At 37.0% G+C, this 17234-nt stretch overlaps 1 protein-coding gene across 1 annotated transcript; it reads left to right on the top strand.

The window, feature by feature from the left end:
• Positions 1-78: 78 nt before the first annotated feature.
• On the top strand, positions 79-15550 carry cstf3 (cleavage stimulation factor, 3' pre-RNA, subunit 3). The gene is made up of 21 exons (XM_065282835.2): positions 79-280; positions 1037-1138; positions 1285-1380; positions 5238-5270; positions 6564-6661; positions 6737-6803; positions 6882-6916; positions 7011-7137; positions 7291-7368; positions 7527-7689; positions 7946-8055; positions 10041-10157; positions 10348-10422; positions 10515-10658; positions 12458-12560; positions 13012-13081; positions 13573-13768; positions 13908-14058; positions 14307-14401; positions 14488-14548; positions 14710-15550. The coding sequence occupies exons 1-21, from the start codon at positions 254-256 to the stop codon at positions 14910-14912; spliced, it is 2151 nt and encodes a 716-aa protein (XP_065138907.1). The 5' UTR covers positions 79-253; the 3' UTR covers positions 14913-15550.
• Positions 15551-17234: the final 1684 nt, after the last annotated feature.

Genomic DNA, 17234 nt, shown 5'->3' on the forward strand with positions numbered 1-17234 from the left:
ATTAGTTTATTTAGTTTATTAAGTTTATTACTTAACTTAGTTTATTAAGTTTATTTTGAAGCGAGTCGTTTCCGGTGGGCGTGGCATCGGTCTGCATTGAAGCTGCTGCCATTTTAACGAACTGTGAGAGATGCGAGGCCGCACAAAGAGTCTGCACGAATAAACAATGCTTTAATATTTGGTCTGCGGCTAGTGCATTTGTAATTGTAAAACTGTCGACAGGTTTTTATTTGGATCACATTCATATTTCATCATGTCTACCGAAACTGCACCAGACCAGGTAACGTAAAGCTATACACGGAGTGTTTGCTATTGCTCGTTTTTGCGGCCTAGTTACGTTAAGCTCACACCTAAAACAAATAGCCGAGTGTGTACCTAAGTGCTTGTTGTTATAACTTATATATTGAATGCATCGAGTAGTTATTGCAATTGTTGTTGTATGTAACGTTATTCATGTATTTTAGGTAGAAGTTTAAAGTAGTGAGAAATACAGTGATTTGATAGTGCTGTCGCCCGGTGATGGCGGTATGACTGCAGATTCATTTCGATCAGTCCAGTCGGCCTTAAACTTGACGTAATGTTTATGGTAGTCCACCGATTTAATGCTTGTTTTATGTAGAGCTATGTTGTCCGAATTCGTTTTAAATGTAGCAGTTATTGGCTCTGTTTCAACATCTAGTTTGCGTCCTACCTCGCAAATGCTACCCATATCGCCATTAAACTGTTGACTGAGGAGCTGTTTTTATTTTCAGCTAGTCTTGGGTCACTTAATAGTTAACTTATGATTCATTGGTGGTTCTCAATCATGTCCCTGCACATTTTAGGTCTTTGCAAATTTTTGTACAATATTTAGGCGTTTAAACCTACTAGCAATGATGTTTTAGATAGGAGCCAATCAAATGTGGAGTGCCAGTGGCCACTATAGGTGGGCGATGACGTAATATCAAGTGTGTCTTGTGAAGTTGTGCCCTTGGTTAACAACTGCCGTGCATTTGTCTGAACATCCAAATAACACTGGTTACTTTTTCCTCAACAGGCGGCAGAGTACATCCCAGAGAAGGTCAAGAAAGCAGAGAAGAAGTTGGAAGAAAATCCATATGACCTCGACGCGTGGAGCATACTGATTCGAGAAGCACAGGTTTAGTGACGCAGGGTTGCATTCTCTTCTACCTGGGGTAACATGTTTGGGGGGTGCGGGAGGGTTTCTAACAGCTGATTCGAGTCTGTTCAATGTAAATCGGGACAGTTATGATTTTGTATGTAAATGCATTTTACTTGTTTTAGAACCAAGCCATAGACAAAGCAAGGAAGACATATGAGCGACTTGTCGCCCAGTTTCCCAGTTCGGGCCGATTCTGGAAACTTTACATTGAAGCTGAGGTTAAACTTTATTTTGATTTATACTCTTCATATTTGTGCATGACTATGCTTATCCCCGTTTTGATCAACAATGTGATATTCACACAACAACGCAGAACAAACTGCAAGGACACGTATCGTCAAGGGAAACCCTTATAGCTTGTATCACTTAGGGTTATTCTTTTTAATTCTTATAACCTTTACGTTTATGAGGTGATTTTGTTGCATGTTTTATCTGCAACAGCATTAAAACAATTTTAATAGTATTGGAGTGCTTTAGCCTTTATTACTTGTGTCAATTTCTTGCCTCCTGTGTCATTTCTTTGAGGTTGTTGTGGTTTTTAATAATTCAAGATTTTGTCTGTTTTAGTATACCTCTCCTGTTCTTTTTAATTGTAGTGGATCAGGTACAGATTACATTTCAGGTAGCTTACATTTCAACAAAAGTCGACTTTCAGTATTTCAACCTTGGCACAAACTGTTAAATAACTGACAAGCACATCCTCACACCACAGGATGCAACACCTGGCCACACTCAAATTTATGTGATCTAGTATTATATGACTTAATGTAATGGTAAGTATACTACACGTAGCGCTAAAAGCACCAATGCATATTTTGCTTCAGTTCAATATGTTGTTTTGCTTGAGTTAATTCAACTACAACGTTTGCCTGCAGTGCTACATATTTGGATGTATGCACCTAACTTAAAAAGAAGTTTGTAGAATAAGACAAGGGTATCTCCAATAAAATTATACGTTTTTTAAATTGACAAGTAACAGTAACAAAAACAGAAATCATTTAAGTACATATTGATATATCAACCCCAACATGGGGTATAAAATAGCAATTTTTACTTGCCACTTGTGGTACCTTTTTAATAGTTGTGTGTTTTTGACACCCATAATAATCACACATCTCAAACTCTCTTCTCAAACACCCATCAATTGTGCGTCATATTAGATTTTGGGGTTTCTAAAGTTTGGTATAATCAGGGCTAGAAATGAGGGGGTCTGGGAAGTGAATTTCGAGGGGAAACAGGTTCACCTAAAACTGGTTAGAATTTTTGAAATGTTGAAATTATATTTAATATTTAACTTAATAGCATTTAAAAATGACTCCATGAGTTTTTTTATTGCATCTATTATTTTATAATGCATCATGAAGCTTCAGTCACAGAGGCACTGTATGACTGCTTTATCTGTTTTCAATTCAGATATTCTTCTTGTTTAAAATATTCTTTAACTAAATATCCAACTTTTCACATTTAACCCAAATTTTTCTTTAACCCGAGGACAAATTTATTGTTAAAAGTTTGTGTAACTTAAATACTCAAAAAACAAACTTAAAAGAAAACATGAAAATTGTAATGTTATTTTAATTCCACCTAAAAAAGTTATCTAAAATTACCCCCCAAACTAGAGCCCCCCACCCTGAGTGAATTTCTGCTATTTCCAGCCCTGGTTATAATGAACTGAAAATTAATGTTTTTTAAATTTGCCCCCTGCATGTGATTGGTTTCTCATAAACAAATTATGCATAATGCAACCTAATTAAAACATTTTTATTGTTATTGGGTTGATAAAGACAAAAACTAGGGTGCGCAGGGAGTAAATGTAGTATTCACAGATTAATTAGGTCCCGATATTGAATTGCATTAAATGATATACATTTCTTATCAGAAACATTTAGTCAAAACTGTTCATTGTTACATGCAGCAATAAAATGCACAAGTCTAACAAGTTTGGCTTTTCATTGTATAATCTAGATCGTAGTTTTGCGTCAGTTACTTTGGTGTGTGTGTGTGCATGTGTCTGTGTCTGTCAGAACCACACTGTAATGATTAATTTGGATAAATTAGCCAACCCTTTGTGGAAAATTTAGTCAACTTTCTCCACCTCTATTTTTCCATATTTTTTGCATGTTGGTGATGGTGGTATGATCTGGTAGTCCATTGCAGAGGCAAAATAAGAGCCAACGTCAATAACTCTAGAAAATTTTAAGGCGAGTAGAGAAATAAGAGTACAACAGGGTTAATAGAATTGGTTTACTGTTTGTGTAATACCCATGTGGAAGTTGCCCAAAGGGGATGGGGTTTGATCCCACCAAACGCACACACTGATTAAATGTATAATTTGAAAGCTTTAAGGTGTGGTTTCCCAGACAGGGATTAACTTAAACCAGGACTAGGCCTTGGTTTAATTAGAAAATATAACCAGTAAATTACAAGCATGCCTTACTAAAAACATGACTTGTGTGCATTTTGAGGCAAAAAAAGATATGGCAGTGCAAGTTGTTTTCAGATTGGACTGCTCTTACATTTATTTTAGTCTAGGACTAGTCTAATCCCTGCTTTGGATAACAGTGACTGCCAAAATGTGTAAATGTAAAATTGTCTGTCTTTTGATAACCCTCAGTGCAATAGGATTTGCGTGCACACCTGCAAAAAAAAAAAAAAAAACTACCCATGTGCGACACTCCTTTCCAGAGGCTCACTTTCTCTGAAGATAACATGTCCTGGCATTATTGACAGCACAATTAAAAATTAGATGTTACAATCTTATGTCATCTGATGTGATGCCTCCTGTCCAGTCACCTTAAGAATGCATTTTATTTTTAAACTTACACTTTTTCTTTTTTCCCTTAAGAACCTTTTAGTCAAACGTTCATAAAAGGGCTATTTGATTCCTACCTTTTTACACCACACGTTTTGTGCAACAGAAAGGCTCTGTAGTTTTTTAAAGGTTCTTTATTGAACCACACAGACAAAGACTGTTTTAGTTGCGACTCTACATTTAAAGCACACATTAAACACACTGTATTATTCCCCTTTTTAGTTACTGCTATATTTATTCACCCCATTGTTTGCCTTAGCATTGCTGTTTTATCAGAACAATTAAACTATTTGTAGGTTTGTGCAAATGTCAAATATGTGGACTAATAGAAAATGCTGCTTTTCATTTTGTTCATGAAATTTTGCACCTAACACTCTGGATTGTGTTAACACACTGAAGTTACTGTTGCTTTTTATTGGTAAAATACAAGTCAGTTTGGAAGTATCTATAGATTTTTATTCAAAGTAATGTAGAAAGTGCCATCATACTGCAATTGTTAGTGAATAGATGGTTATGTTGCACAAAGTGATGTGCCATTAATGACAAGTAAATCTGTATTATGAGTTATTTCTTTGTCTAGCTTTGTGTTTTTGTGTACCATTAGCAATATTTGTAGCAGTAGTCCATAGAGTTTTAGCACTTAACATCTTTGTTAAGATGTAGACAGGAAGATGATTAATTGAGTTTGAGTTTGATTTATGTGAGCCAATCAGTTTCTAGTTTGTCATGGACATGCAAATGTCAAACTACCTCAGTTTTTATCATCTACAAAGGTATTTTGGCTTTGTGCCCAAACTTTCTTATTGTTTATATTAGCTTTTGTTCTGGTATCATAATCCAAAAGCATTATTTTTTATTATTGTATAGTTTATAGGTATATCTAGAGTGCATAATACAGTACGTTAAGTTAAAATATAAAATTGCTTTTTAAAATTTGTTACAAAATCTATGCAAAATCTCTTCAACAATAATTTCTGTTGACACATAGGCACAGTTATTGGCCGTTGTTGAAATTTTTTAATATCCGCAAATTTACCAATTCATAAAAAATCTATTCTTTCTCATTTTATGAAGCCATGACCATATGCATTATGCAGGTAAAACAGTTATGTAAGGAGGGAAGATTTTTATACAGGTTTGTGTGAATGTCACATTGTTGGCCTTAAAGGGATTATTTGTGAGTGTGTGATGGAGATGAAATCATTCATAATCGTGGCACATCTGTTCAGTTTTTAATATGTTGGTTTTCAAATGTGTCCACAGATCAAGGCTAAAAACTATGACAAGGTTGAAAAGGTAAGAGCCTGATATTACCGGCACACGTATAACACTGCTTTATGAGTTATGAGACAAAACAAGGTTACACAAGAAAAAAATCCACAGGAAAAATATTTGGAAATTGGAGTTATTAGTCGGTACCTATTTTTTTATTTGCCGTCAAAACCATCCAGTACAAAAATTATGTTGCTGTTGTTTCAGATGGCTTAAAACTGAATTTAAGATCCTTTATAGACTTTTCAGACAGATTTTTGACGCCACAAAGACTTTTCAGTGCCCCTGTAATTTTTTTAACTTATAAAAGGGCTGTTATTGCTTATTGTTTATAATATTTAACATGGTGGACAAAAAAAAGTCAGGACCCACTTAGTGAAGCGGTGTATGTCTAAAATCTGCCGTTTTACAGGTTATGTATTTTATAGACACACTTATATTTGTATCTTTGTAATATTTTTTTTATTAAAATTAAATTATGCTCTAGACCTGTGAATATTCTTTAATAAATAATAAACAAAAATAAAGGGGTCTGTTTATGTAAAGCAGATTCAATTGATCTTTCCAAATCAATGTAGAATTTAAAAAAAATGTAACTTTAAATAAAATATTTTATTCAAATGATGACCAATCCTGCTGTTACTGTGCCAGAATCACCAAACCATGACATCGGCAGTGGTTAAAAAGTGTTTTTGCACAATCCAATAAATAAGTAATTGACAACGGGTGGTTGAATTATTCGAAAATAATGCACACCCAAGATGGTAATGTGGTACAGTGCAAAGCAAAATATTTTCAAATAATTCAAAGGACCAGAGTCAATTATTCCACTTATACCATGGTTACCACAGACGTTGGTAAGACATTGTTCTGGTGGTTATTTGAAAGGTACGGTGTGCATTTATTGAAAAATAATGCATACTCGAGGAACATTTCTCAACCAATCAGAATAAAGCATTCAACAGCCCCACCTTAATATTCTTTAACAGTCTATGTTGTGATGTGTCCCACGGGCTCCCAAACTTTTCATTTCGCGCCCACTTAAATGGGTATAATCTAATGGAAAATGAAAGTGTTTTTATATATATATAATTGAGTAGTTTTATTAATGTAAGTTTAATTGCAATATCAAAATACCTTACATTATATCAAAATCATTACCATTGCTTTTCATTAGTTGGACTGAACTGTTTTTGTGTCATTCTTCGCTATAACCAAGTGTGTTCACGCAGCCCACCTTGTGTTGAAAAACCCTGTTGTGTTTTATATATATATAAGGAAACAATGTTTTTAATGACGTTTCTATGTCTTGTTCAGTTATTTCAGAGGTGCTTAATGAAGGTCCTGCATATTGACCTGTGGAAGTGTTACCTCTCATATGTCCGTGAAACCAAAGGAAAACTGCCCAGCTATAAGTACGTGACAACATAAAAAGTGACATTATTGATATTAATGCTAAAAAGTGACTTACATGTGCTGCTTTTCGACAGGGAAAAGATGGCACAAGCTTATGATTTTGCTTTGGATAAGATAGGAATGGAAATTATGTCCTATCAGGTAAGACATTTAACAGCGCTCATTGCTCCTGAATTTTTCTGTCCTGTCATGATCAATCAACTTCTTTTCCTTTTTTAGATTTGGGTGGATTACATCAATTTCCTTAAGGGGGTGTGAGTATACTATAAAGACTCTCAAATTATCATTCAAACATGCATTGTGTTATCAGAGGGGTTTGAAGAGATTTTTTTGTGTGTCCTCTACTAGTGAAGCCGTGGGCTCGTACGCAGAGAATCAGCGCATCACGGCCGTCAGACGCGTGTACCAGAGAGGCTGTGTCAATCCCATGATTAATATAGAGCAACTCTGGAGGGATTACAGTAAATATGAGGAGGTATCTGCTATTCTGTTTCATAAGACAAAACATTAAATAATAACCACTTGTGACAAAACCGGTGCAAAATAACAGGCAAAATCTTTTAAATGATATTAATATGTACGCATCATCTATAATGTGCTATAAATAATGTATATTTTTTTCTCAAAGGGCATAAATGTGCACTTGGCCAAAAAGATGATTGAAGATCGGAGCAGGGACTACATGAATGCCAGGAGAGTCGCTAAGGTTAGTTCGCCACAGCACCTTTTTTGTAAAAAACACTAGATCTTATTCACACCCTATTTTCTGGATGTTTATATGGAGATATTGTACGCTGTTGTATGTGAAAACCATCTATTTTGATGTTTCTCTTGGTTCTGTCTGCATGATGGTTTTAATCACAGGAGTATGAGACGGTGATGAAGGGTCTGGACCGAAACGCCCCGTCGGTGCCGCCCCAGAACTCCCCACAGGAGGCCCAGCAGGTGGAGATGTGGAAGAAATACATCCAATGGGAAAAGAGCAACCCACTGCGAACCGAAGACCAGACACTTATCACGAAAAGAGGTGACTTATCCTGTATAGTTCACTTTGATGATGAGCAGCAGGTTCCTATGGAGAACAAATTCTTTTGTGATTATAATCAACCAACTGCTGTTTTCCTCCTGTATGGACCTTGACTCCACTTTTCATTCCTTTTCATTCCAGAAATACAATCTAATGTTTGCTTTTGCAAAATTTTAATATTTTCTGTGGCTCCAAGGTTGTGGGTTCAATCCCATGGAAATGCAGACATACTAATGTATTTTGATTGCTTTTGCAGTTATGTTTGCCTATGAGCAGTGCCTTTTGGTACTTGGACATCATCCTGACATCTGGTACGAAGCTGCCCAGTACCTGGAACAGTCAAGTAAACTACTGGCAGAAAAGGGGGTTAGTTTGGAAATAATTTAATATGTAACACTAGCTGCACTTCCATTACCCTTTAGATTGCGCAAATTGACATTGCGATTTGAAAATACGGCCAATGGAGACGCATCAATTCTGCTTTTTTTGTAGTTTTTCAGGCAATTCGGAAAAGGTGTATTTCGCAAAACTGCAATGGAAACAGTTTATTTGTGTTTTCAGGTCACCTGATGCAAGTCAGTCACATAATCATTATTTTAAGATGTAGCGGAATGTGCTACAACCTTCCAGAAACTCCTCAATATGTGTCTGCTCCCAAGTATAAGAGCCTTTCCTTGCCAATAATGTTTGGATAACACTCTTGCATCTCTTTTGATTTAAAATGATGTAGTATTACCTCCAAGAAACACCTATACATTGCCGTTCCTATGCAGGGTTCCCACGGGTCCTTGAAATTGTGTAAATTTGGGGGAGAAAAATCAAGGCCCTGGGAAGATTTTGAAAATATACATACATTGAAAGTGCTTGAATCTATTTTATGCAAGAAGGTTTCTGAAAAATAATTAATATTTCTTCCTGTGTAGTGTAGGATAATATCATAAATAACAATGTAACCTTGCTCTCACTTGAAATGTGTCCCCACATTAAGTCCTTGAATTTGAGGGTATTGGACCTGAAAAGTCCTTGAAAGGTCCTTGAATTTAAAATTAACTAAAGTGGAATTACTTATCGCGGGAGGAAAAACTATGTTTTAGTTGCATATCATCGATTCATGGAAAAGCTGTCATTTCGCAATAGTCTTTTGTCGACATTTAGAAAATAACGCTTACGTTTTGCGCAAATCTGTAATGGAATCGCAGCTACTGTCTGGATCACTGAATTGACATAGTTAAGGCTGAAGTATAGTCGATTTTTACTTGTTTGGAATTACTTATCGCGAGAGGAAAAACTATATTTTAGTTGCATATCATCGATTCATGGAAAAGCTGTCATTTCGCAATAGTCTTTTGTCGACATTTAGAAAATTACGCTTAAGTTTTGCGCAAATCTGTAATGGAATCGCAGCTACTGTCTGGATCACTGAATTGACATAGTTAAGGCTGAAGTATAGTCGATTTTTACTTGTTTGGAATTACTTATCGCGAGAGGAAAAACTATATTTTAGTTGCATATCATCAATTCATGGAAAAGCTGTCATTTCGCAATATTCTTTTGTCGACATTTAGAAAATTACGCTTAAGTTTTGCGCAAATCTGTAATGGAATCGCAGCTACTGTCTGGATCACTGAATTGACATAGTTAAGGCTGAAGTATAGTCGATTTTTACTTGTTTGGAATTACTTATCGCGAGAGGAAAAACTATATTTTAGTTGCATATCATCAATTCATGGAAAAGCTGTCATTTCGCAATATTCTTTTGTCGACATTTAGAAAATAACGCTTAAGTTTTGCGCAAATCTGTAATGGAATCGCAGCTACTGTCTGGATCACTGAATTGACATAGTTAAGGCTGAAGTATAGTCGATTTTTACTTGTTTGGAATTACTTATCGCGAGAGGAAAAACTATATTTTAGTTGCATATCATCGATTCATGGAAAAGCTGTCATTTCGCAATAGTCTTTTGTCGACATTTAGAAAATAACGCTTAAGTTTTGCGCAAATCTGTAATGGAAACGCAGCTACTGTCTGGATCACTGAATTGACATAGTTAAGGCTGAAGTATAGTCGATTTTTACGCGCACCGCCCGATTTTTGAAACTCTGCATACATTCTCCTGTAGGCGCATGTGCCTGTAGTATGTAGCCCAGGAGATGCATTGCAATTTGTCGCAATGTGCATGCATCGAGCATCTTTGTACACATACGAGTCAAAAAACTATGCTTTGCATTCGACCGTGCATGTGCGTTCGCGTATATGAAAAACTGACTATACTCCGGGCTATAGTGTATTTTTGTGTTTAAATATGGCTTCATTTCTCCTCTTTAATGTTATATCATTTTTCCTCTTTCAGGACATGAATAATGCCAAGCTGTTTAGTGATGAGGCAGCTAACATTTATGAGCGTGCTATAGGATCTCTGCTCAAGAAGAACATGCTACTTTATTTCTCCTTTGCAGATTATGAAGAGGTGAGAGTATTGAATATTCTGCCATATGTAAACATGATAATTCGTATGTTGATGTTAATGGTTGACATTTATGCATTCATGACATATTCGGACTGACTTCAGAAAGCTTTTTTAAGAGCAAGGAAGGTCCATTTTTAATGTGCTTTTAAAATGCCAAAATTTGATCTTCAATGTTATTTGTCTGTTACAGAGTCGGATGAAACACGAGAAGGTTCATAGTATATACAACCGCCTCCTCGCCATAGAAGATATTGATCCTACCTTGGTGAGCCAAAAACATTTCTGCATCGTCTATGAGCGCTGTGTTCTGTCTGCTTATAAAGAGTCTGACCCATGGTGCCCATGTCTATTGTTCAGGTCTACATTCAGTACATGAAGTTCGCAAGAAGAGCTGAAGGCATCAAGTCTGGCCGAACCATCTTTAAAAAAGCAAGAGAAGACCTTCGGACGCGGCATCATGTGTACGTTACTGCTGCTCTTATGGAGTACTACTGCAGCAAGGTAATATCAACCCCACTGGGCCCCATTTTTGTGTGTGTTGGTGTGTGTTGGTGTGTGTTGGATGGACAAACAAATCGATAGATGTATGCATGGACAGATTGATTGATAGACAGACATGCAGATAGATGGACAGACATACAGATAGATGGATGGATAGACAGACGGATGGATTAATGTATCGGTAGACGGACATAATAATAGATGAATGGACAGACATAGAGACAGATAGAGAGATGGATGGATAGACAGACAGACATAAAGATGGATAGACAGACAGACATAAAGAGAGATGGTCTGATAGACAGAGAGATGGATAATTGTATCGATAGATTTGTATAGATGGACACACGGACATACAGATAGATGGATAGACAGACAGACAGATGGATAGACAGACAGACAGATGGATAGACAGACAGACAGACATACAGATAGATGGATGGATAGACAGACGGATGGATTAATGTATCGGTAGACGGACATAATAATAGATGAATGGACAGACATAGAGACAGATAGAGAGATGGATGGATAGACAGACAGACATAAAGATGGATAGACAGACAGACATAAAGATGGATAGACAGACAGACATAAAGAGAGATGGTCTGATAGACAGAGAGATGGATAATTGTATCGATAGATTTGTATAGATGGACACACGGACATACAGATAGATGGATAGATAGACAGACAGATAGATGGATAGATGGACAGACAGACAGACAGACAGATAGATGGAGATGATGTACATACAGATGGATGGAAATATAAACAGACATCCAGATAGATGGATGCCTGGACAGATTGATGGATAGACGGACATACAAATAGATGAACAGACATACTGGTAAATAAATAGATAAATGGATGGAGAGACAGACAGATGGATAAATGTATCAATAGACGGAAAATACAGATGTATCGATAGATGGATAGACAGAGAGATGGATGGATAAATGTATAGATAGAGGGACATAATAATAGACGAATGGACAGATAGATCGACTGACAGACATAAAGAGGGAGAGATGTATAGACAAACAGACATTCAGAGAGATGGATGGATAAACAGACAGAGAGACAGACAGATAGATAGATGTATAGACAGACAGAGATACTGAGGGAGAGATGGATAGACATACAGAGAAATGGATGGATAGACAGACAGACAGATAGATAGATGTATAGACAGACAGAGATACTGAGAGATAGATGGACAAACAGCGAGAGAGATGGATGGATAGACAGACAGACAGGCATACTGAGAGATAGATGGACAGACATACAGAGAAATGGATAGACAGACAGAGAGATAGATGTATAGACAGAGAGATACTGAGAGATAGATGGACATACAGAAAGAGAGAGATGGATGGATAGACAGACAGACAGACATACTGAGAGATAGATAGACAGACAGACAGACAGACAGAGATAATTGGACAGACAGACATACAGAGAGAGATAGAGATGTATTGACAAACAGACATACAGAGAGAGAGATGGATGGATGGATGGATAGACAGATTGATCATTGTATCGATATATGTGTATATATATAGATGGACATACAGATAGATAGACGGACGAACAGATGGACAGACAAATATTTCTATTTTTGTAAATGTAAATTATTTTTGCCTTTTTTTTCTTTTAATTATTTGCAAATGAGAATTTTATTTTTCACAGAAGAGTTTAAGTTCCTTTCTGAATGATTTGCATTATTTATGTTTTTTGAATGAAATGATACCGACACACAAACAAGCAACATTTACCTGAACTTTCTGTGTTAACAGGATAAATCTGTGGCCTTTAAGATATTTGAGCTTGGACTGAAGAAATACGGCGACATTCCTGAATACATTTTGGCCTACATCGATTACCTCTCTCACCTAAACGGTACTAAACTCTTTATACACACACACATTTGATTCAAAACATCTCTGTTTAATCTAAAGCTGACAGTCAGTGTTATTGAACTGCGCTGTCTGCGATGATGTCACATTTAATATCATCTATATTTTGAGGAGGTTATGTTGGCTTAAAAACACTGTGGAAAAACATTAGATTGCGTGTCATTGATATCCTTTATAGGTCATACAGCTGTTTATTTACACACAGATATGATGATATCTGACAGAAGGGCTTATCAGACCAAATAATCCATAAATAATTTTCTTTATAAAGCAGATAGCTAGGAGACTGTGTTTACCATGCAGTAAACGTCAGCCATGTTTATCTTGTCGCTAGGTTATTACCGAAATAATAAAAGTGCTTCGACATGAATTAGGTTTGAAAAAAATGACACGCATTCGTTTTTAAGCTATTTGCCCTTCTTTCTCCGACACAGAGGACAACAACACCAGAGTCCTGTTTGAGAGAGTGCTAACGTCTGGAAGTCTTTCCGCTGAGAAGTCTGGGTCAGTCTGGTTTTCTTCATCTTATATTTAAACAAGTATTGCATCGGTTTATGTTTCAAAAAAGAATAAACAAGTTAATATATATTAATTTATAATATCAAGAGTATTATTTACAGAGGCCCTAAAGTTTTTTTTAGACATTTTACACTGTAAAAATGCTTAGGAAAGTAAAGTTAGTTAGTAGGATTAGCTTTGTGTCATTTATTTGCAGTGGTTTGCACTTGGTTTAATTTTGTAAGAAGCGGTTTACATTTCACGTCTAAAACAATGCGGAAAACGTGTCGCTTTCCGACGCGACATTAACAAAGGTAAAGTATTTTCAACTAGCTGCGGCGCCGCCCCACCTGAAAAAGAGTGCGGTATTGACGGTACATTCACATGGGGCGTCAGCGTTAACGCTTGAGTGTTCATTTTGTCCAAATAATAATAAGTTTTGAACGTAGCCATCGATTAACATGACATACTGATTTAATATAATTTTTTCAAAACAGGGAAATTTGGGCACGCTTTCTTGCCTTCGAGAGCAACATCGGGGACTTAGCCAGTATCCTAAAAGTAGAGCGAAGACGATTCCTGGCCTTTAAGGATGAGTACGAGGGCAAGGAGACGGCTCTGCTGGTGGACCGGTACAAGTTTATGGATCTGTATCCTTGTTCACCCTGCGAGCTCAAAGCCCTCGGCTACAAGGTGAGCTGGGAATCTGCTACAAAAAATACTCGCATAATTTGTATTTGTGGGTGATCTCTTTAATAGGCAGTATTCATTGTGAATTTTTCAATGGCGCATAGTAACAATCCTCCATCATGTGAATGTTTTCTGTTGGCAGGATGTGTCTCGTGCCAAATATGCAGCAATGATCCAAGAGGCTGTGGTTGCTCCATCCGCACCAACGCTGAAGGATGAAGCCGACCGCAAACCCGAGTACCCCAAACCCGACACTTGCCAGATGATCCCTTTTCAACCACGACATCTCGCCCGTAAGCATGCTTTTCAAGATTAAGTACCACAGATTTTTGCTGCTGCAGATATGAGGTTATAGGTGGCCTGGCACCACAATCCAGACATTTGAGAAAGTAACACCCAAAACAAAACTATATGTATATATAGCTCCCATTACAATCAAGTAAGATGTCTTCGCTGCCATTCGCATTAAGACAGTTGGACTTATTATAATGATGGTGTCTCAAATGGTAAACAGATTGTTAAATGTGTGTGTTTCGGACAGCTCCTGGACTTCACCCTGTTCCTGGAGGAGTGTTTCCTGTCCCACCTGCTGCTGTTGTTCTCATGAAGATCCTCCCTCCTCCCAGCTGCTTTACAGTCAGTTGAACATCAACTGTACAATACAATTCAGGTTTAATGAAGTTATTCAAATGAGACATTAATTGTGTTTGTTTGTTTCTTAGGGTCCTTTTGTGCAAGTTGACGAGATGATGGAGACTCTCAGAAGATGTGTACTGCCAGAGAGTATGTATCCCAGAATGCCATCTGTCTGTTATCTAAAATCACACACTTGAGGATCATCATTAGTGCTTGTGGCATAACATGCAATGAAAATGGAAACATATAAAATATTTTAACGAATTCGGGTTTTTGACTCTCTCATGTTTTATATTTTCTCTATCTAGCCGTAGATGCCGCTGTAGAGTTGATCACTGGCAAACAGTTAGAGATGAACAGTGAGGGAAACGGTCCTGTGGAGAATCATGGAGTGGCAAACAAATCTCTAAAAAGGCCAAACGCGGATTCGGATGAAGAGGAAGACAAAGGGTCCGTCGCACCTCCGATTCACGACATCTATCGAGCACGACAGCAGAAGAGGATCCGATGAGCTTGCAACACACAGCTCCATGCGCTCATCTGTCTGAACATCACCCATGCCTAAAACAACGAACAATGAAACCTGTTTTCACCCCTACGTGTCACATCTGACTGAAGGAGTGCCGACTCCAGCTTCCACCCCTGGTGTTTTACTGTGAACCCTGCACACGTCGACCGAAGGGGCCAGGAAAGTTTCTCTCCGGGTTGACTTGTTTCCCAGCAGGGCTTTAGGAGTCTTTGAACTGATCGCTAGAGATAATCCGATCACCGTCTCCATCCGTCATGCATCTCAGATCGCGTTTGTTTTTGTTCTGTGCTTTTTTTTAAGCAGTTTTATTTTTTAAAACTGGGTGGTTTATACTGTATAAAGTTTTAATTCTGTTTTGCCTCATAGTTGCCATGTGTAGTTCTGGTGATGGAAGAGTTGATCGTTTTGTAGCGAACCGAGGATCGCAAACAACTTTCTTCCAATAAAACAACGTGATTAAAAAAGTGTCCGTTGCCTGCATTGTGTGCATTACAGGGTTAGTGACTGAACATCATTTTTCTGTGGTGTGCCATGTGAAACAAAGTGGATTCATCCTCACCACTAGGACGCACTGCAGTGCAATAGTTGGGAGACTACTTGTGCATCAATTATATGATGTGCTGTTATAAAGGGATTTAGGTGAATCTTACTATGCATTGTTATATTTTCGGACAGTTGTCTTATTTATGTGGCATGTAATATTATTATTCACATTAGCTAAACTATTTAAATTTGTCTGTATAATAAATATGTTGCTTAGTAGTGAGTACTTTGCATTTAAGAGGGCCAAGATTGTATCCCCAGAGTATATTCAATTGCTGTCTAGTGTAACTGCACCTCAATTTGTGTAGTATTGTGTTAGCAGTGCAAAGGTCATGGGTTTGATCCCAGGGACGGTTTCAGCAGTAACAACATAAGCGATTTTCCTGGTCAACATGCAACTTCCGGTAAACTAAGAATAAATAACAACAAAGTAGTTTAAACGTAGTTTATTTATATAACAAGCAAAATTAACAACACGTAGATTACTTAAGAAGCCAAAAAATTTGATTTTTCAACGAGGTATTTGTTTAAGAGTTCAGTTCCAACTAGTCAGACCATATAACAAACAGAAACCGGAAGTAAAGTTCGGACCAGACGCGTATCGCGTCACCGCACGTGCGTCCGATGAAAATATACACATCATATACTGATGAATGTATAGATTAAATGGACTGTAAGAAGCTTTAGAGGAGTGCTTTTGCTAAAGGTGTGCATATAAATTATTAGTATTGAATGCAAATCCATCTGTGCATTATTTTTTTCACTGATTGCCGTCATATTTTCACGTATGATATAGAAATGTTTTGAACTTTTAAAGGTGCTTAGTCTAACTTTTAGAGGGATATCTTGACAGAAATGTAATATAATATACATAACTATATTATTAGTGTATGAAGACCTTACATAATGAACTTTATTGTTTTTATTACCTTACAATGAGGCGTTTTCTTATCACCGTGGGACCCGTTTCTACAGTAGCCCTTAACGGACAAACTGTTCTACAGAGTGCGTTTCTTCACTACGTTATCGCAGATGATGACGTGTTTGTCCTGTGGCGGCTACCGTAGTTTTATTTCGAAAGAGAAGGTGAGCTGTTGGTTCCAATTCAGTCTCACCGCTAAAAATCTACAGACAAAACCTTTAAATGCACGTAATAAATCTAAAAGTAAAATTGAACCCTGTTATTTTAAATGCTGCATGTAATTGTTTCGCCTGACATTACAAAGCAAAGTAGCTGTCCAAGAGACCACTTGTCATGATAAAATCCCACCCTATCTATCTAAACCTTTCATGCCATCAGTAATTATTTTGTTATTAAGTAACTGTTGCTGTGAGATGATTACATTTGCAAAAGGCTTGACTCACTGATGGGGTCACGTCAGGATGTTAAAATCCTGCTCTCGTTTTTCAGCTATTGTTAATGCTACGCATAATTTGCACAGCACACAGTGAAGCAGATGCATTGTTCCTTCAAGTCATTTTTTTATGCTTATTCTGATCGCCATCCCGGTTACATAATAACAATAAAAACTAATCTATAAAAGCACATGTGAGATGTTTGTACTGGGAAATGGAACATTTTAATAACTACAAAAAATGACTGAAATTATTTCATATTTAAAAACAAGGTGCTGCTACCATGGTGCATGTCTAAAAGAGGTCCACAGCCCTACTATGATCATAAGTTTTCTTATGATAGAGCCATTCAACAGTACAAAGAAAAAACACTCACTAGTGCTCCCAACAATTAATTGTTTTTTC

Source organism: Paramisgurnus dabryanus, chromosome 9, assembly GCF_030506205.2.
Source record: "Paramisgurnus dabryanus chromosome 9, PD_genome_1.1, whole genome shotgun sequence".
NCBI lineage: Eukaryota > Metazoa > Chordata > Actinopteri > Cypriniformes > Cobitidae > Paramisgurnus > Paramisgurnus dabryanus.